We start from the raw sequence: 22,960 nt of genomic DNA on the forward strand, positions 1-22,960 counted from the left end.
CAAGTGACGGTGCTGGGATTTGAACCTGGAATTCTGGCTCCAGAGTTCACTAGGGGCAAATATCTCCTCCTCTGCTCTATCCCTTCCTGGCTCCCTCATCTTCACCACATCCACTACCGTGACTGCTCATAGTGTTGCCCTGGAGGCTGGTAAATGTGCTTATTCTGGCTCCTGCACCCCGACTGTGGAGTCAGGGTTGCCACAGCTGGGGCCCCAGGGACACGGATTTAAATGAGATTCTTCCCACACACAGACCCAATCCTTGACCCAGCTTTGATGTGAGGGGTGATGGGGGTGCCTGGGGAGTGGATGCAGCTGGAGTCCTGGGGGTTGGGTCTGGCAGGAATTGGGGAGACAAGGCAAGCCAGGGGTTTGGTAGTGTTTTCCTCCCTTCCCAGAGGCTGAGCCAGGCAGGATGTGGGCATAGAGTCAGATGGCCTGGTGGGACCTCTGCATGGCCCTGGCAAGCCACTTTCCCTGCTGAGCCCTGGCTCCTAGAGTGGAAAGAGGAGATAACTTCAGCACTGGGTTGTGTTATGACTATATGTGATCACACAGACCCGCTGCCACATACACAGTTAGTGCTCAATAAATGCTAGGTGTTAGCTGTCTTTCTTCTTCCTTCAAACTTAGATGCTTGGGTGACCCCCAGGGCATGGAGGGAATGTGGTGGGAAGCCTGGTGGGAATGTGTGGTGGCTTTGCGTGGCTGTTTGGGAGCACCATAGTGGTCACTACTATAGTTAAGTGTGCACACCACACTCTGACCCTGCGATTCCACTTGTAGTTGTTTACCCAAGAGAAATGGAAAATAAAGACATATATCTCCCCAAAGCCTTGGCAAGAACTTTCACAGCAGCATCAGTTAGTAGCCACACCTGGGAGGGCTTACCTGGGAGGTCTCTGGACAGGGTGGGCTGCACACACATGGTGTCCTTGGCAAAGAACAAGCTGGCACCTCGCAGGACCATGTGGATGAATGCCGTAGACACCATACACAGGGAGCCAGCACAAAAGGGCACATGGGTCATCGGGTACTGCTGGCCCTCTGGCACACAGGGACTCCTCCACTGTGTCAGGAAGGGGTGAGTCAGAGGGGACATGTGGGGAGCCTCCCTTTAAACTTCATGGAGTGGTACACCTGAGCTCCGCCCTTTTCTGCATGTGTCTATTTTTCACTAAAAACTTAATTTTTTCAGAAGCATGCTATGGGTCATCAGGAGCAATAGGTAGTAGGTTAGGTTCAGTCATTGAGGTCACCATCCCTCTTCCCCATGCCCCTAGGATGGTACTCGTGCCCTACACAGACCCCCAGACATGCTGGGGATGTCATAGCTCTGGGAGAGAAATTCCCAAGGACCGAGGGCTCGGAGGCGGCCCTTCACCTGGACAGGCACCTGCCGAGGAACTGCAAATAAAAGCCAGAGCCTGTGAGTCCGCACTGTCACCGTGGTGGCCCCACATCCCCGCTGGCCTCACTGTGGTTCCTGCAGCAGCCCCAGCCTCTCCGGGTTGCTGAGTGTGGCTCCTGGCCCTGCCCCACTGTAGTTCTGCCTCCAGCCTCTCACTTCTGTGTCCTGTGGGTATTTGTTCCCTTGGAACGGTGCAGCCCCATAACAGCCGATGGCCACATGAGGTGACTGCCTGATGTGTGGCAAGCTCAAGTTTTAGAGTGCTGTAGGCAGATTTGGAAAAGTTAGTATATGTCAGTATGAGAAAAAACAAAAGCAAAGCATCTCATTGATAATTTTATGTTGAATATGTGTTAAATAATAATTTTTCCAATATATTCGTTAAATAAACTATACTGCTAAGATTAATTTCACTGTCATTTTTAAACTTTAAAAAAAATTGTGGCTGCTAGAAAACTTCAAACAGCATTGTATTGCCACCACTCAGCTCTTCCAGGCAGGGCTCTGTCTCCTACTTACTGGGGTGTCCCCAGTATCAGGCAAACAGTAGATGCTTGGAAAATGCCTGCTGTAGAATAAACAATGAAGGAAGGAATGAATTTCTCTTCACTGTAGTCTGGATCAGCCACAGAAATGGGGCAAAGCATCTGCTCTGGAGTCCTGGGAATACTGGGCCTTCTCCATGACTTCCCAGAGTCCCTTTCTCCAGGCCCATGGCCAGCTCCATGCCCGGCCCCAGTGGCAGAGGGTCAGAGGCCCAGCAGCCTCAAGCTGCTGTCTTCCCTTCCTGGGCCTCTGAGGAGGTGGGGAAAGGCAGTGTAGATTCTGTGTCACAGGGGTGGCTTTGAGGAACTGGAGGGAGCCCAACAGGGAGCAGAACACACGTGGCAGGGTCCCACCCCATCGAGCTCTGGGGCAGGGGTGGGGGGGGCATCTGCAGTGCCCACACTTTGCGTCCCGCCCCTGAGCACCCACCCCAGCCCCCTCACTCTCCCCCAGAGGAAGGCTTAGTTCAGCCCTCGGGAAAAACCGCAATTTGCTTCTGACATGACATATTGACGGGTTCCTGGCGGCTGTGCCCGCTTTGTGTCCCCAGGGCTGCTGTGTGCTTATAAGGGCCTTCCTGGCCTCAGGTGTTTAGAGGAACCGACAGGAGGCCTGAGCCCCCAGCCACCAGTGTGGATTGGCAGGAGCAGTGGGTAAGGCTGCGTGGGGCAGCCCTGGTCCTGTCCTGACCTCAGCCTTTGGCCTTCTGACTTCCTACTGTGCCATCTGAATAATGAGCACATGAAGAATTCACCCTAGGAGGGCCCACGGCTACCTGGAGGGTGGACACTGGTTCTAGGGAGCCCCATTTTTCTCTAGAGCTATGGGACCCTACTGGCTTCCCATCTTCGGTGAGGAATTCCAGAGGTGACAGGGATGAGACTTGGGGAAACCAAATGGACAAGCAGGATTGCTGCTGGGACACACAGTGCCTTTGCATCAAGGTGGAGAAAGTGCTGCACCAGTTGGGCAGACCCAGCACCAGGACACAGGGCTGTGGGGTTCTAGCCTTGCTCTCTGGCAGATGCCACCTTTCAGCATGCAGCCAGGGCACAAGTCCCACCCACCGTCCCAGGCCCTCAGGGAGCTTTCAGAGATGGCAAACAAGGACACTCTCACATGCTGCATTGATGCATTGTGATGAGCACCTTAAAATAAATATTCAGTGATTGGCCAGCCTCTTTAGACAAGGAAAAGGGGAGAGAGGAAAGATAAGGGTTAGTCCTCAGTGACTCAGGTGAAGAGGTTTCTCTTCAGAGGGAACATGTGTGAAGGCCCTGAAGTAGGAAAGGGCTTGGCATGCTTAAGGCCAAGGAGCCCAAAGAGGCAGGTAAGGGAGTTTGTGGGTAATGACAAGGACCCTGGGTTTTCATCCAAGATAGATGGATAAATGACTGGGCGGGCAGACGTGGAAGTCTAAAAGACAAGCATTCTGAGACTAGTAATTAGCCATGCTCCCACCTCCCACTGCATTTCCCAATTAACAGCATTTGGGATGGAGGTGCAGAAGACAACAGAGGCGGGACATGGTAAGCCTAAGTGTCTGGCGTCCCCAACAAGCCACTCCTTCGGAAATGGCCTCAGGAGCCAGCAGGAACCAGTCCAGAGCCACAGCTCTCATCCTGCCGTGGTGGAGAGGCCCTGATGTGGCTTTCACTCCAGACCTCGACAGGCTCATCAGGGCCTGAGACTTTTAGGTCAGGCAGGCTCAGGCTGGAATTCTGGCCCTGCCGCTGATTAGCTCTGGGGCCTTGGTGAAGTCCTCTCCATTTTCTGGCCTCAGTTTTCCCATCTGTGAAATGGGATCAGTGAGGGAAAGACGTGAAAAGGGCCTGGGAGTCTCAGCACATGTTGGTGGCTGCTGGAGAGGCCTTTTCTTGGAGTGAACCTGAATTTGGGATTGGCCAGATGGACTGGAGGGAAGCAGGCATGGAAAGGCTTGGGCACGAGGACCGTCTCAGAGCTCCTGCTCCCACCCCTTCCAGGTGTTCAGCCATGCTGGGAGTGTGGTCCTTGCTTTTGCTCTGGGGCCTGGCTACCCCATGCGAGGGGCTGCTTGAGACCGTGGGCACGCTTGCTCGGATCGACAAGGATGAACTCGTCAAAGGTGAGGCCAGGCAGGCACTGTGTCTGCCCCGAGGGACAGAAAAGCCTGGGCTTCTGGGAGCAACAGTAGGATGCTCAGGGCTGGCTTGCAGGCTCTGAGGGCAGAGGGTGACTAATGCCTTTCCTCTAGCAAGGACTGGGCCATCTGGCTGAGGCTGTTTGTGGGCTGCTGGGGCTTGGGGAGGGTACAGGTGGGTTGAGGAGGGGCTGGGAGGGTGGGGGCTGGGCCACTCTCTGCCCCAGGGTTTTAGGTGCAGCCCTTTTATTTGGCTTTGGCTGCTCCTAGTGGCCCACGATGGGTGACAGTCTCGGGGAAGGAGTAGAGTGGCTGTGAATAGGAAGCACTTCAGGGAGGCGACCCAGGCCTGTCCCAACCGCCACAGGGCAGTCTGTTCCATGTTGCCTTTATAACCACGGACTCAGGCCTGGGGTGCCCCAGGGGAAGGAGGTATCCCATCCACCACGATTAAGCCCAGGTGGTTCCCTGTCCTTTAGTTCTATCTGCCCTTTTGGTGCAGCAGCCTGCCGAGGATCCAAAGCCCAAGGTATACTATTGGCCCCAAGCCTGATTTACTGTGTGACTTTGGGAAAATCTCTGCCCCTCTCTGGGCCTTAGTTTATCCATCTGCAAAATTAAAAGATCCCCACAGGATTCACTCATTCATACTGCACAATCACTGGGTACCTCCTGCGTGCCAGGCAGGTCACCGACCCTGTGGTGGCAGCAGGGGGTTGTTGTGGTTTCTGATATTTGACTGTAACATGTGAGTCAATTCCAAAAAAAACAGAGGTTTTCTGGGCCCGGGCATAGCTCAGAGCACGTGCCTAATCTGTGCAAGGGTCTGAGTTCCATCCCTAGCACTTGAAAAGATTTCTTGAAGCTCAGAGGAAAGGAGCAGCTGCCATGGTCTTGCAGCTGGGCAGGAGTTTCCAGCATCTTCCTATTCTCACCCTTTGCAGCCATCCAGAACTCACTGGTCGGGGGGCCCATTCTGCAGGATGTGCTGGGCACAGTGACATCACTGAACCAAGGCCTCCTGGGCTCCAAGGGGCTGCTTGGAGGAGGTGGCCTGCTGGGCTACGGAGGGATTTTCGGTGTGGTGGAGAAGCTCTCTGGGTGAGTCCTTGCAGGGCCAAGGGATGCTGCTACTGCTGCCCCAGCAGACTGGCCCTCTTACACACACCCCAAAGGTCCCTAGGCCACATGTCACTCCCCTGCACACCGTGCATTTTACTAGTTCATTCTTGTCTCCCTGGGTAGATTATAATCCCCAGGATTTTTATCTGAAATGTTCATTGCCGTGTCCTCATATCAAAAATAGGGCTTGATATACAATAGGTGCCCCAAAATAATTTTTAAATGAATGAAAGAAATCACATAATAACTAATAATTATATGTAATGACCACCCACTCCAGGTTTCTGTGTGTCTGACACCAGGCTAAGCATTGCCAGTGAATTGTCCTCCCAAAGCCAGAGGGTGGACCGTTATCACTGCACTTGGCTGCTGAGCAGACTGAAAGCCAGGGGGAAAAAAAACAGGCCACGGGGGGATGGTAGGCAGAAATAGGGTGCTGGAGCAGAAAAAGGGAGAATGTGTGTCTGCCTCTCAAAGCAGTACACATGTCTGGAATATCTCTATTGTAAAAATCTGGAAGATAAGACATACAGCAGCAGTGTCACTTGCCCAGGGCCGTAGTCAGTGGCAGAGCTAAGATTGGAACTCTCTGACTTTGGTTGCATGGTTAGCAGCTATTCAGGGGGTTGTTGTCAAGAACACGAGTTAATCTGTGTCAAGCAGCTAAAATAAAGTCTGGCACACAGTAAATGCTCAATAAATTCTATTAGAATTGTTATAGTCAGTATTTCTCCCACTGTGGAACCCTCCTGCTGGGTGAAGTTGGTATCTAAGACATGAACCTGACATTGTCCTTACCTCAAAGAACTCCCAGTATGTGGCAGAGCCTGACAGTGGCAATATCACACCAATATCAGTGACAGAGGCAGCACAGAGGGCAGCTGCCTGGGGCTGGGAACCAGGAAGGAGGGCTTCCTGGAGGACAGAATGCCCTGGCTGGAAACAGGAGAGCTGGGAGGTAGGATTCAGCCAGCTGAAGGAGGATGTAAGTAGAAAGAGAGTTAAGGGAGGGGTGACCTGGACAAGAGTGACCTGGGCTGGAGAGAGTAATGAACAGTGAGCTTCTTATCTGAGAACTCTGGGTTGGGTGTGCATGAGCGAGCTTGCAGGGTGCAGGTGGAAGCAATGTCGAGGCCAGAAACCAAACCAAGGCTGAAGCCATGGAAAGGGTAGGGAGAAAATTCTTTCATTGAGCCTCCAGTTGTGATGCTATAGTGTTACATTTGGGGTCTGCACCTACATTACCTCACTCCTCTTAACCACATCCCTAGGATGCAGGTACCAGTGCTGCCCCGCTTTGCTGATGAAGACACTGAGGCCCAGGGAGGGGGAGTAACTGGCCCCGGGATCAAAGTTGGTTCTATAGGTTTTAGGTGGGACAGGGGACGTTCCCAAGAGAGACTCTGGGTCCTGGTGGCCAGGGATGGTCCAGGTGCCCGTGGTGGTGAGGGTGGAATGGGGGTGTATGTGGGAGTGAGCAGCCCCACTTCCTCTCCCACCCCAGCCTGAAGATCGAGGAGCTCACACTGCCAAAGGTGTCACTGAAGCTGCTACCAGGGTTTGGGGTGCAGCTGAACCTTCACACCAAGGTTGGCCTGCATGGCTCAGGGTGAGTGCGACCCTACCCTCCTGTACCACTGGGAATCCCCACCCCATCCTACTGGTCCTTGATCTCTCACCCCGAGGTCCCAGTTTCTTCCCACCCTACTGATGCTCTGTGGATCCTTCTCCACCGTCCCTCCTGGGGACCTCCACCTCGTGGCTCCCTGGACTCCAGACCTCTGGTCTACTGCCTGGGCTCACCAGAGTGGGTGGGGAGAGGGCTCAGGGACAGGTAGGTGGGGCAGGGAGGTACAGTGTGAGAATACAGGTGGGGCTCAATGCAAGGCCATTCCACCAGCTCCTCCCCAGGGCCCTTGGGGACTGGGGCGTGGCCAGGACAGTCTGGCGGGTGAGGCCTGGCGTCCGGCCACGCCTCAATGTCAAGTGTTGTAGCCCCCTGGGGGGCCTCCTGCAGCTGGCAGCTGAGGTGAATGTGTCGTCGCGTGTGGCCCTGGGCGTGAGCTCACGGGGGACGCCCATCCTGGTTCTCAAGCGCTGCAGCACGCTGCTAGGCCACATCAGCCTCCTCTCAGGGTGAGTCCACATCCCGGGCTGCACTGGACCAGCTCGAACCTCGGGCGTTGGCTGGGTGGGGCCTCCTCTTGCGACTGCTGCTTCCCAGGCTTCAACCCCTGCACAGACTCACAGACCAGACCAAGGCCCATCTGGGACAGGGACTCTGGCCCCGCCTGCACTGTGCGCTGCCTGCTCCTGGGGGTCCTGCTTCTCCAGGGCCCTCTCCCAGATGGAGCCAGCCTGGGGTGATCTGAACTCCCGACCCCATCTGCTAGAATCTGTCTCTGCCATTAGCACTTCAGAGCCCTGTCTGTGAGACTCCAGAGGAGTCTTCTCCCTGCCTGGCCTCCGTGTCCCCTTTTTGTATGAGGAGGGACTGACTGGACTTGATGATCCAGAAAACACATCTGTTTCTTCCTGCGGGGCCATTCAGAATATGGTGGGCCTTACCACACTTGGGTTGAATGTCACTCAGAAAGGGTAAGGTTGCTTGCTCAAGGTCACACACCTCACGAAGGGGGGGAGATGGGCTGTTCTCTGACTAGGTCCAAGCTTCCCCAAGCTCTCTCTACCAGCTTGCAGCTTGAGCAGCGCTGGGTCCCCAGACAGCCATGTCAGCTCCCTGGAGCTGAGTGACCCTGTGGGGACTCCTGTTGCCAGAGAGGTCTTCCGAAGGGGGACTTTGCCCTCCTTAAGTTCCAGTGGCTCTGTCCTGCTCCTCTGGGCTAGAGAGGGCCTTGAATGGAGTGGAGTCCAGGATGATGTTGTCACATGGTGGTGGCTCTGTGGGGTGTGATCCTGCACCCCCATAGCTTCCAAACAGGCCTGAGCCCATGTACTGGGACTTTATCCTCAGGCCACTTCCTCATTCATTTGTTCCTTCAACAAGTATTTATTGAACCCCATGCTGAGCTGGGGACCATTATAGACCCAGAAGTTGGAGAAAAGGGACAGACACTTGTGCGGCACAGGTTGCATACCAGATTCATATCTGTTCCCATCCAGTCTGAGCACCAGCAGTTGTACAAGGCGGGCATTGCCCAGATGGGGAAACTAAAGCCAGCCAGTGGTGGTGGTGTCTTAGGCAGGACCAGGGATTAAAACAGACCCCCAAGCCCCAGCCAACCCCAACTGAGAGAGTAGACAGAGGAAATGCAGAGCCCCCAGTGCCCACCCTGACTCGTCATCTGCTGTTCCCACTGGGCAGCCACAGCCTCTGTGTTTCACTCTGCCCAGGCTGCTGCCTGCACCCCTCTTCGCAGTGGTGGAACAGACGCTGTTCGAGGTGCTACCTGGACTGGTGAGTGAGGTCCTGGCCAGCTGGCCCCTCCCCTTGCTGGCCTTCCCCTCGGCAGCCCCGCCCTGTTTGGGAAGTAGGGCCAGGTGGGATTAGCTGCATGTCCCCTCCTGCCCAGGGCTGTCCTGTCCTGCTGGTTGTTGGGCCTCTGGCGGCACAGTTTCCCCAGTCTCTGATATCTGGCCTGAGCTTCTTTCTTTAGAAAGTGCCCCTGCTCCCAAATATCAGTCTCTTTTCTCCCCCTGCTCTATTTTTGCCACTTGTATTATTATTGATGTCTTCCTCTAAATTAGCTTTAAATTAAAATTGGCCCCCTTGATTTTAAATGGAGCCCTGTGCTTGGCAGTCATGCCTAGAAAATCACGACATCTATATCCTTGCCTGGTAGAGGAGACTTGATTGAACCAGCTGCTCAAGGCGCGTGTCCATGGCTGTCCTAGGCAGTCAAGATTCAGGAGGGGAAGCAAACCACACTTGGGTCTGGCTCCAGCCGCGTTTCACCAAGGGCGGTGGGAGCCACAAGCTAGGGTCCCACAGACAGCAGAGGGGAGCAGGGCCTCCCAGGAGGTGGGGTGGCAGCCCTATCCTGGGCTTGAAGCCAGTTTGGAAGACAGCTGCACAGGGGAGGGGATTCGCCCGACTGCACCCCCGTGACCCCCATCTCAGGTGGATTTCAGTGAGGGGAGAGGCTGCATCTGCCCACAGCCCCTAACTGAGGTCTCTAGGACAACTCACCAGAACCTGGGTTCTGCGCCACAGAAGGAGGTTTCATTGCCAACATTTAGAGGTTGGAGATTTCTCTTAATCTGATTTCTGGCTCTCTGAGCTGCCCCCCACCCCCAAGCTGCCTGGGACCTCCTTCCTGCAGCTTGGACCCCCGCCTCATCCCACCCCAGGCGTCTGAACTCCTCCTCTCATTTCTGTAATTTGCCTGACCCCAGAGGTTCTGAAGTTTGGGGCCCCAAGGTGGCAGCAGCCATCTCTTGTCTGCCTGCAAACTGCTGTGACCATGTGCAGACTGAAGGGCTGGCCTCGGCCTCACTTTGGCAGGCTATGGGGCTCAGATTCTGCATTCAGTCCAAACCTTTGTCTGCTTCCTGTTGTCACAGCACAGGGTGAGAGAACCAGGCGGTGGTTTGCACATGACAGTTTGGATCTTGGCCCAGCTCTTAGGGTGCAGGGAGGGGGTACCCCACTGTGGGGCCTTCATTCTAGGCTTCCGGATGACCACCTGGGGTGGCAGGAGGGGCCTGCTGTCTCTGAGGTAACTTTAGCCATGCTGTATCCTCAGGGAGGGCCTTGTCCCCATGCCCCATCTGGCCTCTAAAACCTCTCTTCCTGTTTCCCCAGCAACCTTTGGGGTTTTCTGCTGGGGCTCATGTAAGAGAGGCAAGTGGGCTTGGGGGCTCACTCAGTCCCTCCATGTCCCCTACCTGTATCTCCCGCCTGTCTGCACACCCTGCTGTGCTCCGGTCCCTAGCACCACAGAGAAGACCATTTAGAGGACACACAGCTGCCCCCTGTACCAAGTCGGGTTCACCTTGGGTTTCCTGTAACATCTGTCTCCTCCCCTCACAGCTGTGCCCCGTGGTAGACAGTGTGCTGGGCGTGGTGAATGAGCTCCTGGGAGCCACACTTTGTAAGTTGGGGCCCCTGCCTCCTCTTGGCACCTTCTCCTGGTACTCCAGTGGGGTGGGTCCTGAAGGAGTCTGGGCCTGAGAGGCTTTGGGGAGGTTCTGGGCTGAGGTCTCCACATGGGGCAGCTGCAAACTGGTATTTACAGAGTGCTCATGATCAGAGCAGGAGGAAAACATTATTTCCGGGCAGGTGAGAAGACAGAGGCCCTGAGACTTGAGTAAGCTCCCCACCCTGCAACCCACAGCCACAGGCCCCCACCTGCACTTCTTGGAGATATAGTGTCCTTATACATAAAAGGGTTTTGGAAAGGGCAGCAAGGCACAGCTAGGGGAAGGAGGGAGCCCTGGGGGCGTGGTGTCCCCATCAGGGGTTGTTGGGTAAGTGATGCAGGGGGACCATGGGTCGGTGGCACCAGCTCTGGAAACCAGGAATGTTGCTTTGCCATTCTGTGACTGTGTGGCCTGGTGACTTCCTCTTCTGAGCCTTAGTTTCCTCCCCTGAGGGTGATGGCAGCAAGTGAAGACAGAGTTGAGTGCTAGGCATGCAGCAGACACTCAATAATGCAGGTAGGGGCTGCTACTCTTGGGTTTTGACTCATGGAGTTTTTCTGCTCCTCCTTTCCCGTGCAGCCCTTGTGCCTCTCGGTGGTCTGGGGGCTGTGGAGTTCACTCTGGCCACCCTGCCCCTCATCTCCAACCAGTGCATAGAGCTGGACATCAATGTGAGTGCCCCCTGAGCAGGCTGCCCTTCCGCAGGGGGGTAACGTGGGTGTCCAGGAAGGCGAAGGTGGGGATCTTGGCAGTGGGTGAGCAGCCAGAGACGCCCTGTGCCCTGTCTCCTGCCCCTGCAGCCCATTGTGAAGAGCGTAGCCGGTGACATCATTGATTTCCCCAAGCCCCACATCCCGATCAAGGTGCCCCCCAAGGAGGACCACACATCCCAGGTGACTGTGCCACTGTACCTCTTCAGCACTGTGTTCGGGGTCCTGCAGACCAATGGTGTCCTGGACACAGACATCACCTCCGAACTGGTGAGTAGCATGGGAAGGGGGCACTGGGTGGGCATTCCTGCCCTGCCATGCATGGGCAGTGCCAGTGCCAACCTGTCATACCATCACCGGTCAGCCCTGCTGGGCCTCCTGCCCGGTGACAGAGAGAGCCAGGCAAGTGCACAGTGCAGACACTACTGCTGCCTGTCCAGTACTTGGGGAGAACATCACTCATGCTTGGAGGCCCTGTACTTAGTTAAACCTGAGTGAGACCTCTGAATGCTTCTCAACTCAGCCACCCAGGAAGTGTTCCCAACTTTCCTCTGAGCAGAATTGGCAAGGAAATGAAGCCAATGTCCCATTCTTGCAACAGATGAGTCTTTCCTGAGTCTGAGCTCATTTTTACACTAAAGTGGGAATGGTTAACAGTTCCTCTACCTTCTCCAGAGTTTGCCAGGCGTGATCTCACACACCTGTAATCCCAGCACTCAGGAGGCTGAGGCAGGAGGACTGAGTTCCAGTTCAGCCTGGGAAACTTAACAACTTGGCAAGACCTTGTCTGAAAATAAAAATAAAAAGGGAGGGCCAGGGATTTAGCTCAGTGGTTCTGCTGCCTGCCTTGAAAGCGCAAGGACCGGAGTTCGATCCCTGGTACCAAAAGAAATAAATAAAAATAAAAAAGGGTGGGGGACGTAGCTCAGTGTGAAGGTCCTGGGTTAAGTCCCTGGTAACATAAAAATGAAGAGAACAGACTTGAGGGTTCGCAGCAGTGGGTGTCGGACTGGCAGGGCGGGGTGAGGGAGGGACTGACAGCACTGCTCTGTGCGTGTGGAGGGCCTGCTGTCCTGTTTCTGTGTTCACTGACCCCCTCTCCTGCTGGGGGTTTAGGTTCCCAGCAACATTCTGATGACCACCTCAGGCCTGGCAGCTTTGGTCCCAGAGGTGAGTGGCCTTCACACGGGCTTTGACACAGTAGCTCTTTCCCTGTGAGTCTGCATGGACTCCAGCATCTTTCTCGATTCAGCTCTCCAGGCAACTGCGGTTGATGTTGAGTCCACATTCACACTAAACTGTGAAAGAATAACACGATGTTCCTTCCGACAATAAATTTGCTTCGAAAGGAGAGGAAGGGCCCGGGTTTGACCTCTCCAGAAGCCATTTGCCCTGTGCCACCCGCTCTATCATGTAGGGCACAGGGGGTCCTTTCCATGCTGCTGAGACCTTCCCTCCTCTACCTCATCCTCATGATCTTGGCTCTCTTGCCCTGAGAGCTGACTCAGGGCTGGCTATGGAGAGGGGAGGAAAGGGTGGAGAGTCAGGAGAGCAGACGAGTGGCCATTAATATGAGGTCTGGGGGCCCAGCCCCCACTTTCCTCTTCACTCAACTGACACTGGACTGGCCACTCCCCAGCTGTGAGAATCTGAATTTATCCTGAAGTGCAAATGACTATGAGACAGAGGTTGGGAAGAGGCCCAGAGAGTGTGGGCATTCACTGAGAGGGTGCAGGTGGCAGCTGAGTCTGGGGGTGCAGAGGACGAGCTCTGTGAGTCCTTGGAGGTGGATAATTCAAAGCAGTCTCGCAAAACGAGGTTGGGGCTTCCACTTCTGAGTCTCTTGGCTAAAAGGCAGAGGAGTCTCAGGGAAGAAAGACTGGAGTCAGACATCCAGAAGAACTTCCTGAGGGCAGGAGTTGTGAGGTAGTGGAGAGGGGCTGGGACAGCAACCTCGGGTGCAGCCTACTGGGCTGGTTCACTCTAGTTCGAGGAGCTGGTACTGTCCCCTGGGCCTGACTGATGCCTTTGTCAGCCTCAGAGCCAACTGAGAAGAGCCCATAGAGCCCACTCATGTGACCCCAGAGTGAGTCTGGTCTTGGCTTCAGATTCTGTGGCCCCACGAGGGTGGAATCTAGTGATTCCCTGTCTTGATGAGCCTGCAGCTTGGGGTGACTGGGCTTGGAGTATGGGTCCCCAGATACCATGGTACAAGTATGCTGAGGCCATGCTTCTGTGTTCTAAGCTTCTATGGTTTCATGATTTCCATCACTTCTAGAAAGCCATGATGCTATGGTTATGAGACTCAGAACTTCCTGATTATGTGAGTTGGTTAGCCAGTCAACAAACACACAATTGGTACTTGCTACACTCCAGGCCCTGTGCTGGCTCAGAGGTTCCTGCCCCTGAGGATGCAGAAGAGCAAACATGAAAAGTGGGGGCAAAGCCCCTGAGCTCAGGGGCTGCTGTCCTGGAGGAGGCGGCAGCCATCACACAAATAAATATAAGCAGACTATGAGCCTATCAGTATCAGATGAGGAGGGCATAGAGCAGAGGAGTAGGGTGGGGTACAGGGTGCTTCTTCCGCAGTGCACTCTGCGAGGCCTCGCTGAGGTGTTGTTTGAGCAGAAGCTGAGAGGGAGAGAAGCAGCAGTCACCTGGGGAAGGCATTTGCAGGCAGAGGGACTGCAGGCAGATAGGCGCTGAGATGGGTGGAGCGAGGCTCCCTCACCTGGGGAGAGGGAGCATGAGGGGTGGCCCTGGGAGGCGGAGGGGGGTACACCACATGGGGTCTGTGCACCTGGGGAGAATGTTGCTTCTCTGCAACACAGGGAGTCTGATTTGGTGGCTCCACTTTTTAGTGGCTGAATGTCAGCCTTGTAGGGCGGAGACCAGGCCTGTCTGGGTCAGGCTGTAAACTCAGGCTTGGCACGGTGCCTGGTACCCACTAGATGCTCAAGACGTGTTTGTTGATTGACTGACCAAACTCTAATGCTGGGGCAGTGAAGCAGCCCTCAAATGCTCTGCTCTGCTCCTGCCTCTCTCTAGGCCCTGGGGAAGTTACCCCCAGGCCAGCATCTCCTACTTTCACTGAGGGTGAAGGAAGCACCCACCATCTCGCTGCAGAAAAAGAAGGCCACGGTCTCCATCCCGGCTACCATCCACGTGCTGTCTGCTGTCCCTCAGGGGACCCCTTCAGCCCTCTTCCAGCTGAACGAGGTGAGTGGCCAGAGCTGGGTTCTGGGTGGGGGCCCAGGGGTATCTGCCTGATTTCGGGGTGGGCCCTGTGCAGCTCAGCCCAGAAGGCCCCTCCCCCAGGATGAGCCCCTAGCACCCACCTCAACTCCTGCCTACTCCTTGGCACCCCTCTGATTGGGCTGGGACTGTTGCTCTGCTTCCTGTGGGCCTCAGGAGGCCCCACCTCTACACAGCTGTTTTGTGAACACCTCTGTACCTCCCAACAGGGGCCCCACCTCCAGGCCTCTCCCCACAACCCACCTCCACTGGTTGTCCCCATCTGACCAGAGAGGGTCCCTCTCTCCCTCTCTGGCCTGGGTGGCACCTGCCTCAACCCCGGCCTTCTTTTTTTTTTGTACTGGGGATCGAACTCAGGTCTTTGAGCTTGCACAGCAGGCAGCAAAACCACTGAGCTGAATCCCCGGCCCAACCCCGGCCTTCTAGTTCCTCAGGCCCATCCCTGTGGGCCACCACCTGGAGCTCTGACCCTGCCCTCCCCCAGCTTAGCCCCAGTGCTCCTCCCAGTGCATACCTGCGACACACAGTAGGGCCTCATAGAGCTGGTGGAGGGCACAGGTGCAGAGACCCGCTGCCAGCTCAGGCAGACTGTCCCCATCTCCATGGAATCCTAGGTGACTTCTGCTCCCACTTCCCACACAGGTGCTGATTCTAAATGCCCAGCTGGCTCCCTCAGCCACCAAGCTGCACCTCTCCCTGTCCCTGGAACGGTAATGTGGGCTCCTGAAAACAGGATCTTGTTCCTGTCTCCAGGAATAAAATTAGGAACCACCTAAAACAGGAACTAGCTGCTGCTGCTGAAGCATCCACTAATATAGGCGTTTCACCCGGGTCTTCCTGGTTGTCAGGTCCCGCCAGGGAGGGACAATGTTGGTCACTTTGCAGCTGCGGCATCTCCCACTGCCTGGGCCTGCTCACAGCCTGTCCTGGGGGCTGACTCCACGCATTGCTCTCCTGGAGTGTTGCAGATGCCTTTGTTCCTCACTTGGACTTGTGATTTCTCCAGTGTCCTGCCCCTGTGGTAACCAAACCACATGATAATCACAATAGCCAAGACGATGCTGCCAATGACAGTCCTTCCTTACACACGCACAGCACTTTGCAGTTTGCAAAGTGCCATGAGGCCCAGGCTCACACAGGAAACAGGTCTGTGGTCTAGGCCCCTCTTCAGGCCTACGCCCCTGCCAAGTGGGGGCCTGCTTCCTCAGCCCCACTTGCAGAGGCTTTCCCAGGGGATTCTGAGACCTGCTTGTCCTGAGCCATAGGCACCCAGTGCTCACGTGACCCACTTTCAGTGTCCCCTTGAGCTACTACTTCCTTGCATAGAATGGGTTCACTGCCACTAGACAATTTTGACCGGGCCTGGTCCAGCCTGGCCTCACTGCTGCCCCCTGGTGGCAGCTCATGCCTTGGTCTTTGAGGGCCTAAGGATATGGATCCAGATTCTAGATCTGCCTTTAGTGAGTGCCTGCTGTATGCAGAGCATCCTGTGTCTAGTGCTCAGTCTAAGGACAAAGGGTCAAACAGCTAGGCTCAGACCAAGGCTCCATGGTCAGAGTCAGAGGTGGTCATGATTCTCAGAAGGAGGTTAGAGCCTTCCTGGTCTACTTTACAGGGAGAAAAACTGAGTTTTGAGTCCAGCTGGGTGGAGGCAGAGCTGAGCCAGCACCCCCCCCCCCCCCCCGTCCGTGTCCCTATCCTGCAGAGCTGTGGCTGGGGTGGGCAGGACAGCTCTCAGCAGGGGGTGCAGTGGGGGCTGGGCCCCTCACTCTCTCTTCTCTCTGCCAGGCTCAGTGGCAAGCTGGTCTCCTCAGCCTACACCTTTGATGTAAGTTTCTGAGTCGGGGAGAAGCCTGGCGCTGGCGGGGGGGGTGTCTTCAGGTGGGGCAAGAAAGGAGTGGGGATGGGTCATGGGCCATGGCTGAGGTGGCCTCAGTCTGGGTTCTGCCCCAGTAAGCTACGGCGGACAAGCATCGGGCAGGTGTGTGTGTGTGTGTACATGCACATATGTGCAACAGCCATCATCTCAGGAAAGTGAAAATCATGATCTTCCAAAGTCGTGGATTCTCACAAAGTTATGATATCTAGAACCCCACGAAGTTCTGGAATGTCACACAAGAAATAAAATTCCTTACCTCAGAAAGTTCTAACATTTCAGAGTCCCTCAGAACCCTGTGATTCCTGCTTCACAGAGTCTGAGGTTCTAGACTCTCTTAATGGGCTCAGGTTCTAGAACAGTGGTGGCCAACCCATGGCATGTGTGTTATTGTGTTTTTCTTTTAAAACAAAAAATGTTAATGTAGAGTTGTGTTTTCTAAACTAAAATCTCAGTATTCAGGTTTAATTCCAGTATTGGCACTTGACAACAAATTTTTTGCGGGGGTTGCAGTTTGGCACTAGGTTTCTAAAAGGTTCGCCATCACTATTCTAGAACATTCCAAGAGGCCCTTCGCTGAAAGAGATATTAGGTCAGACTTCAGTGTTCTCCTGGAGCTGGGCACACTTCCTTTCTTCTTTCTCAGGCACTGCCCTGCTCCCCTTGCCCCACAGACTTTTGGAAGGGTGCCTTTTCTGAACTCCTAGGCTGAGTGTGAAGCCACCCTAAATCTGAGTGCCCTTGGGGATCCCTGGTGGGCAGCCCATCCACGTGGGCCCTGTGCTTGCCAGGGACTGTGTCCTTGGGTTTGGAGGAGGCCTGAATGGGCCTCTGGCCTCCTTCCCTGGGAAGAGCGGCGCTGTCCCTGTGGGGTCAAACCTCCCCACCACTGTGGGCTCTGTTACAGGCATCCCATTTGGAAGAATGGCTCAGTGATGTGCTCCGGGCTGCATATGTGCCAAAGCTCAATGGTATGGTGACCTCTGCTCTCTTCTTGGACACAGGAGGTGTCAGAACTCGGGATTGTCCTAGCCTGTTGCCTCTCTCCATTGCTCTGATAGGGACACTGAGGCAAGAGAGGGATTGAGAACATTCTAAGGGTCCCATTTGTAAGATGCAGGAACTGAGGTGCCAATGTTTCCATCCAAACAGCATTGATTAACACCTACATCGTGCCAGTATTTAAGGCCCAAGAGCATATCTGACCTTGAACACCCCCAATCCAGTGGGAAATGTCCTATGAACAAATGGTTAGGCTGTAGATGGCACCGAGTATGCAAGGGATTAATGGAGCTCCAGGAGGCTTTGCTGAGGGGTGCCATTGGTGTAGTACAGAAAAGGGACTTTTTTGTTTGGGTATAGTAAGATGAATAGTAGTTTTCCAATAGGAAGCCAAATCCCCAAGAAGAGAAATGGCTGGCTCAAAGAAAGCAGTGGAGGAGGGTCAGCAGGGTTCAAGGATCCCTAGGGTCTGACACCCCCGACTCTCATATATCTTTGTTTTGATCATTCCCTGTCACAGTGGACCTGCAGGTTGGAATTCCCCTGCCTAAGATTCTCAATGTCAATTTTGTCAGTTCAAATCTGGACATCATCGAGGTGAGATTCCCATGGAGCTGTGGCCTAGATGGGTCTCAGCACTGTGTCTGGAGAGCCCTGCTTGGCCCTCGTGAGGAGATGCTCTGCCTCGTCCTCTGGTCTGTCCCTGTGCCGTTTCCTAAAAGAATTACAAATGACGCAACTTGGGAATGGCAAATATGTGGCACTCATGCTCCCACTCCTTCCCGCCTCGCTCTTGGTAGACATTGTCAGTTGATCACAGAATCCTTGCCCATTGAATTCAGACACGTCTGGCCTGTAGGATGGAACCTCACATTTACTCACAGAGTTGCAGATCCCCAGGCCCACAGGTAGCAAACACCTGTAAAGTGGCAGGTGTGGCTAATAGATCATGACACTTCTTTTTGCTGACTACCAACAATCCTGTTCAAACCACCCAACTTTGAGTCTTGGAGCAGCTCTGGAAGGTAGTCAGAGCAGGAAGTTCTGTACCCAGCATTCAGATGAGGACCAAGGCTGAGGAGGCCAAATCTCTAGCCCAAGGTCACATGGCGCATTATTATTGGCAGAAATAGCACTTGAACTTGACTCTCAAGTCAGCACCTCGTCCCACACTGGGCGTCATTCAATTATCCTTTACCCATTTGTCCACACATTCATTTGTCGAGCACCAGCTGTGTTCCATGTGCCGCGCTAGCTGCAGGGTGGAGTGGTGGATGATGCAGGTGGTCCAAGAGTGGGGACGTGGCTGGGTTTGGGGTCTGAGCTCTCAGAGGCTAATCGAGGACTATTGCTCCTTGCAGAACGCCGTTGTGCTCACTGTGGCATCCTGAGGCTCCCATGGCTGCCCTCACTCCCTGTTGACTACCAGAGCCCTGGCTATCTGCACTCAGCTTCCCCCTCAGTCTCTGGCCTGTGTCGGTGACAGTATAATGACTCCTACCCACCTGGGCCCACCTTGCCCAGTGCCCTGCGGCTCTGCCCCCATCTGGGTGGGGATTGTGGACCCACCATGGACCTGCTCACAGCACTCCAGTCCTCTGCAAAAGTCCCAGGCCTCAATAAACTACTCCTCAGCCTTAGAACCTGCTGACTGGTTTATTTCTGGGTCACACAGGGTGCACCTTAGCCTCAGCCACCAATGCCCTCCCCAGCTCCAAGCAGGAGCTCCCAGGAGGTGAGGGGACTTGGGGCCTAGTCACTGACACTTTGAGTCCCAGACTTCCCTGGGTGACCTGGCCTCTCCTCTCCTCTCCTTTCTTCTCCTCTCCTCTGCTCTCCTTTTCTCTACTCTTCTCTCTTCTCCCCTCCTTTTCCCTCCCTGCACTTCTCTGCTCCCCTTCCCTTCTCTTCCCTCTTTTTTTCCTCTCAATACTTCTATCTTTCCCTCTATGCCTCTCTCCATCTCTGACTTTGGGACATTTCTCTGAAGGGAGATGAGTTGAATTTTGAAGGTGAGTAGGAGGAAAGGAACCAGCACCCCAGGAGGCAAGGCTGGGCAAGGCTTCTCAGCCCTGGAGGGGCCTGCTCTGGCCACCCTGAGAGGATTAGCAAAGCCTGGCGCCAAGGAGATCACCTGGGCTTAGCATCCAAAGGCCCCTTTGTCTGGAGCTAGAGAGACCTGGTGGGGATGGCTGGAAGGACAACCAGATTTCCCAGAAGGTGACTCACCCTGCAGGTGACTGAGCCACATAGGGAGTCAAGTGTGTATCGGTTTGTGGTCACACAGGGGCTGCTGAGATCAGGAAACACACCCAGAACCATCATAGACCCTTCCAGTCAGCCCTGTCCCCTTTGAGCACTGCCAGCTCACCGGGGCTGCCACAGGGACCCATGGGGTGGCTTCCCACCTTGTGTCACCTCTACCCTAAGGGCAGAAGTTCAGAGCCTGCACCTGGAGCTGAGTGTTAGGGCAGCAGGGTCCAGATCATGTCTTTGTCATTACCTAACTGTATGGCCTTGGGCACATGGTATAACCTCTCTGTGCCTCAGTTTCCTTGTCTATAGACTGCAGGTAAAAACTGTCTAGAAAGCAGGGCTTTCTAGATTTCTAATTCCCTGGGCTGACACCCTAACATACCATATTGTAGTACATGCAGAGGAGTCTGACCCATGTAAGCACTTGGTAAACATGGCTAGGATGACTCTCAGAGCACCTCAGTGAGAGGCCTGGGCTTGGCTATGGGGCCTGCATTCTGGTTCTGCTGCACAGGAGCTGTCAGATTCCATTTCTCAGGGCATCAGTGGCCTTCTGCGTGGAATCACATGGTAACACTCACCTGTCACGGGCTCTGTGAAGCTAAGTGCCTTGTGGATGCCTTGTCTGGGACACAGCAGGTGCTCAGCAGATGTCAGCTGCTCTCACCAGTACTCTGTGCAGCCTGGGGACTCACCGTGGTGCAGCAGCACTCTCTTTGAACGAATGAATGGATGGATAAGTATGTGGCCAAGCAAATGCAGCAGAATGCAAACGATCAATGTAGCTGAAGGGTGTCAACTGACAAGTATGTGTGTGTTCATTGTATAAATCTTTCAGCTTTGCTGCATGTGTGAAAATTTCACCATGGGTAGGTCTTAAAAACCCCAGCTAGCTGTGTGCACTGGCCCCAGGTTGGAGGCATTGGACCCACATCCGTCTCCTGTCCATCCATTTCAAATCACCCTGTGAGGCAGGCATTATACCCATGTCACACATGGAAATAATGTGAGGTTCAGGCAAGGGAAGTGACTGGCCCATGGTTACACAGTGAGTTGGGGATTGAGCAGGATTTGAACCAGGGTTCTCTGATGCTGAGTCTGGTCCCCAGCAGCTCCAGTCTACCCCTCAGGCCCTCTGGCATGGGCAGTGCCTGGCCTGGGCTGAAGCCCTTATGCATCCATGTGGGGGCTTAGCAGGGGTCTCCAGGAATGTGTCCAGATCCGGGGCTGAGAAGCCCAGCTCATGTGACACCATCCAGGCTGAGCACACCTCTTGGAATTAGCAGTAAACCACACATTTGTGGTTTTGGAGTTCAACGCTCAATTTGCAGAGCAAATCTGAATTCCGGTTTCTGTTAATTCTGATCTCTCATAATTATATGGCCTTTTCCTCTTGGGGTCCAGGCTCAGACTACAGCTGCTATATAAGGCTGATTGTGACAAGACTCAGCCCAAAGCAGAGGGCCTGGTGAGCGGGACCTCTTGGGATTGAGCTGCTGGGACCTGCTGGGGGTAAGGAAGAGCCCCTCCCTTTTCTGTGTCCAGGCCAGCAGGAGAGACTGAGGCCTAGTAGGTGCTGAGGAGAGAGCCCGACTGGAGAGCCACCAGGCCAAGCCCTATGAGCTCAGATGTTTTACCTGTCACACAGGCCTCCCTGGGACGACCTCAAAGGGACCCACAGAAAGGCCGAGCCATGCCAATTACCTGTGCCAGCAAGGCTGCATGTGTTTTCCCAGGAATCTTGACCATGTTCAATCTTTGTGGTCTCCTTGACACTCATCAGCTGCTTGTTGATGCAGGAAATCCCACCTCTGGTGCCTGCCTTTGTAACTGAAGGGAGTGATCCTTCCCTGAACACAGAGTTCTCTAGGCGGTGGGGTTGGGATGGTGTGAGGAAGCCAGAAAAAAATTCTTGAACAGAATAGTTCTTCATATTCTAGTATAAATGAGTGCCTTAAAACCTCTTCTGGGAGCAGATGGCATTGGGGAGCTTGGAGGCTTTGTGAAATTCAAGAGAAGTTGGAATAAAATGCATAAACAGAAGGAAATGAAGCCAACAATTTCACTTTGGACAAGATGGGTGACTCTGTCCTGGGCTAATCCCTGAGGCTGGTGAATGAAGAGCTTGGAAAGATGCAGTGGGACAAGTGGGCATGGGCTTGGAGGCAGCAGGAGTTTCTGGGAAGCTAGCTAGTCTCCCAAAATACACACTTCACCCCTCCAATCTCTTGCATTCCCTACGCACTTCTTGAGGATCTGAAATATTAGTCTCCAAACAATAACTATGTCACAGTTTACCAAGTGTCTGTATTAGATGCAGCACATTCATGATCAGGCTTGAAAAGGTCAAGTCTCTGAGTAGAACCCAATCAGCACGAATCCAGGGCGCCCGATCTGAATCCAAAGAGGCGGGAAGGTGTTTGCTGGCTGGAGGTTTGGAAGGTTGCCCAGATGAGTGTGTGGATGAGTGGATGGACAGACGGAAGAGAGCTGGCTGGATGGCTGTTAGCATGCCGGATGGATGACGGATAGCTGGGAAGATGGTTGGCTGGATAGATGGACGGGTGCGAGGGGATGGGTGGGAGGGCAGAACGAGTAAAGAAGCAGATGGGGCGTGGGTAAGGGTGGACGGTGAATGGGTGGGTGCTGGGAGATTTCCCAGAGCCTGCCTGCTATCAGTTTGCTGTTTTGTTGGAATTCTTGTTCCCCTCTGCTGGTGGCCCATTTTATAAATTTCATCTCAGGAGATAATTAGGCACCCGTGCTATGGGACAATTTAGTTAATGGAGCCACATTGCATCACCAGATTCATATCAGTTTGAAAAATTCAAAAGGTGGTTTCAGAACCACAGCCTCCCCAACCCCAACTGCCCTGGACTGGGGTTCAGCTCACCACTAAGCCACATCCCTGGCCATTTTTAAATTTTATTTTGAAACAAAGTCTGGTTATGTAGGATGAGTTGACCACAAACCTGCAATCTCCTGCCTCAGCCTCCTGAGTAGCTGAGGTTACAGCTGCCACTGTGCCCGGATGTCTCTGGATTCTGATATGATTCTTGGCTGAGGGTCCCTACTTCTGCCTGCTGAGGTGGTCATGCCCAGCCACGGCCATGTCTCCTCAGCAGGGAAGCAGCACCGGCATGTGGACAGCGTGGTGTGTGGCTACTCTGTGTGTGGTAGCTGTGTGCGGCAGCCAAGAGACAAACACGGTCCTCAGGGTTACCAAGGATGTGCTGAGCAATGGTGAGTCCAGCCCGGAAGGGGTTTGAGGCGGTGCAGGGCGGGCAGGTTGGGCCAGCCAACTCAAGTACCCACGGGTCCCCCTGGCCAGTCCACCTCAAGTGGCTGGGTGACTTCTCCGGCTACCATTTCCTGAGTGCCTACTATGTGCCAGGCATGGTGCTGGGGACTTTATTCTCATTTTCTTGAGGCAGTAGAGCACTGATTAAGAATTTGGGCCCTAGAGCCCGGGACTTAGCTCAGTGGTTCCACTGCCTGCCTTGAAGTGCAAGGACCCAAGTTTGATCCCTGGTACCAAAAAAAAAAAAAAAAAAAAA

General features: G+C 54.3%; 2 protein-coding genes across 3 annotated transcripts in view; both read left to right on the forward strand.

Moving 5' to 3' along the window:
* Positions 1–3,203: 3,203 nt before the first annotated feature.
* Bpifb3 (BPI fold containing family B member 3) lies at positions 3,204–18,778 on the forward strand. The gene is made up of 16 exons (XM_004867972.3): positions 3,204–3,287; positions 3,943–4,064; positions 5,024–5,180; positions 6,706–6,810; positions 7,197–7,337; positions 8,556–8,619; positions 10,195–10,255; positions 10,884–10,975; positions 11,105–11,284; positions 12,131–12,184; positions 14,063–14,233; positions 14,912–14,979; positions 16,058–16,097; positions 17,053–17,116; positions 17,668–17,744; positions 18,509–18,778. Exons 2-16 carry the CDS (start codon positions 3,953–3,955, stop codon positions 18,536–18,538), a joined length of 1,416 nt encoding a protein of 471 aa, XP_004868029.2. The 5' UTR covers positions 3,204–3,287; positions 3,943–3,952; the 3' UTR covers positions 18,539–18,778.
* Positions 18,779–22,475: 3,697 nt separating this feature from the next.
* The window catches only part of Bpifb4 (BPI fold containing family B member 4), a 31,243-nt gene continuing 30,758 nt past the window's right edge, over positions 22,476–22,960 (forward strand). For both annotated transcript variants that reach the window (XM_087188569.1, XM_004867947.3), the window contains exon 1: positions 22,476–22,646. In XM_087188569.1, the coding sequence (XP_087044695.1) occupies positions 22,514–22,646 (133 nt within the window). In that variant the 5' untranslated portion in view covers positions 22,476–22,513. The remainder of the gene's footprint in view (positions 22,647–22,960) is intronic.

This window comes from Heterocephalus glaber, unplaced genomic scaffold, assembly GCF_053883595.1.
Source record: "Heterocephalus glaber isolate CG9 unplaced genomic scaffold, H.glaber_assembly_v1.0 deba00001532, whole genome shotgun sequence".
In the NCBI taxonomy this organism is placed as follows: Eukaryota; Metazoa; Chordata; class Mammalia; order Rodentia; family Bathyergidae; genus Heterocephalus; species Heterocephalus glaber.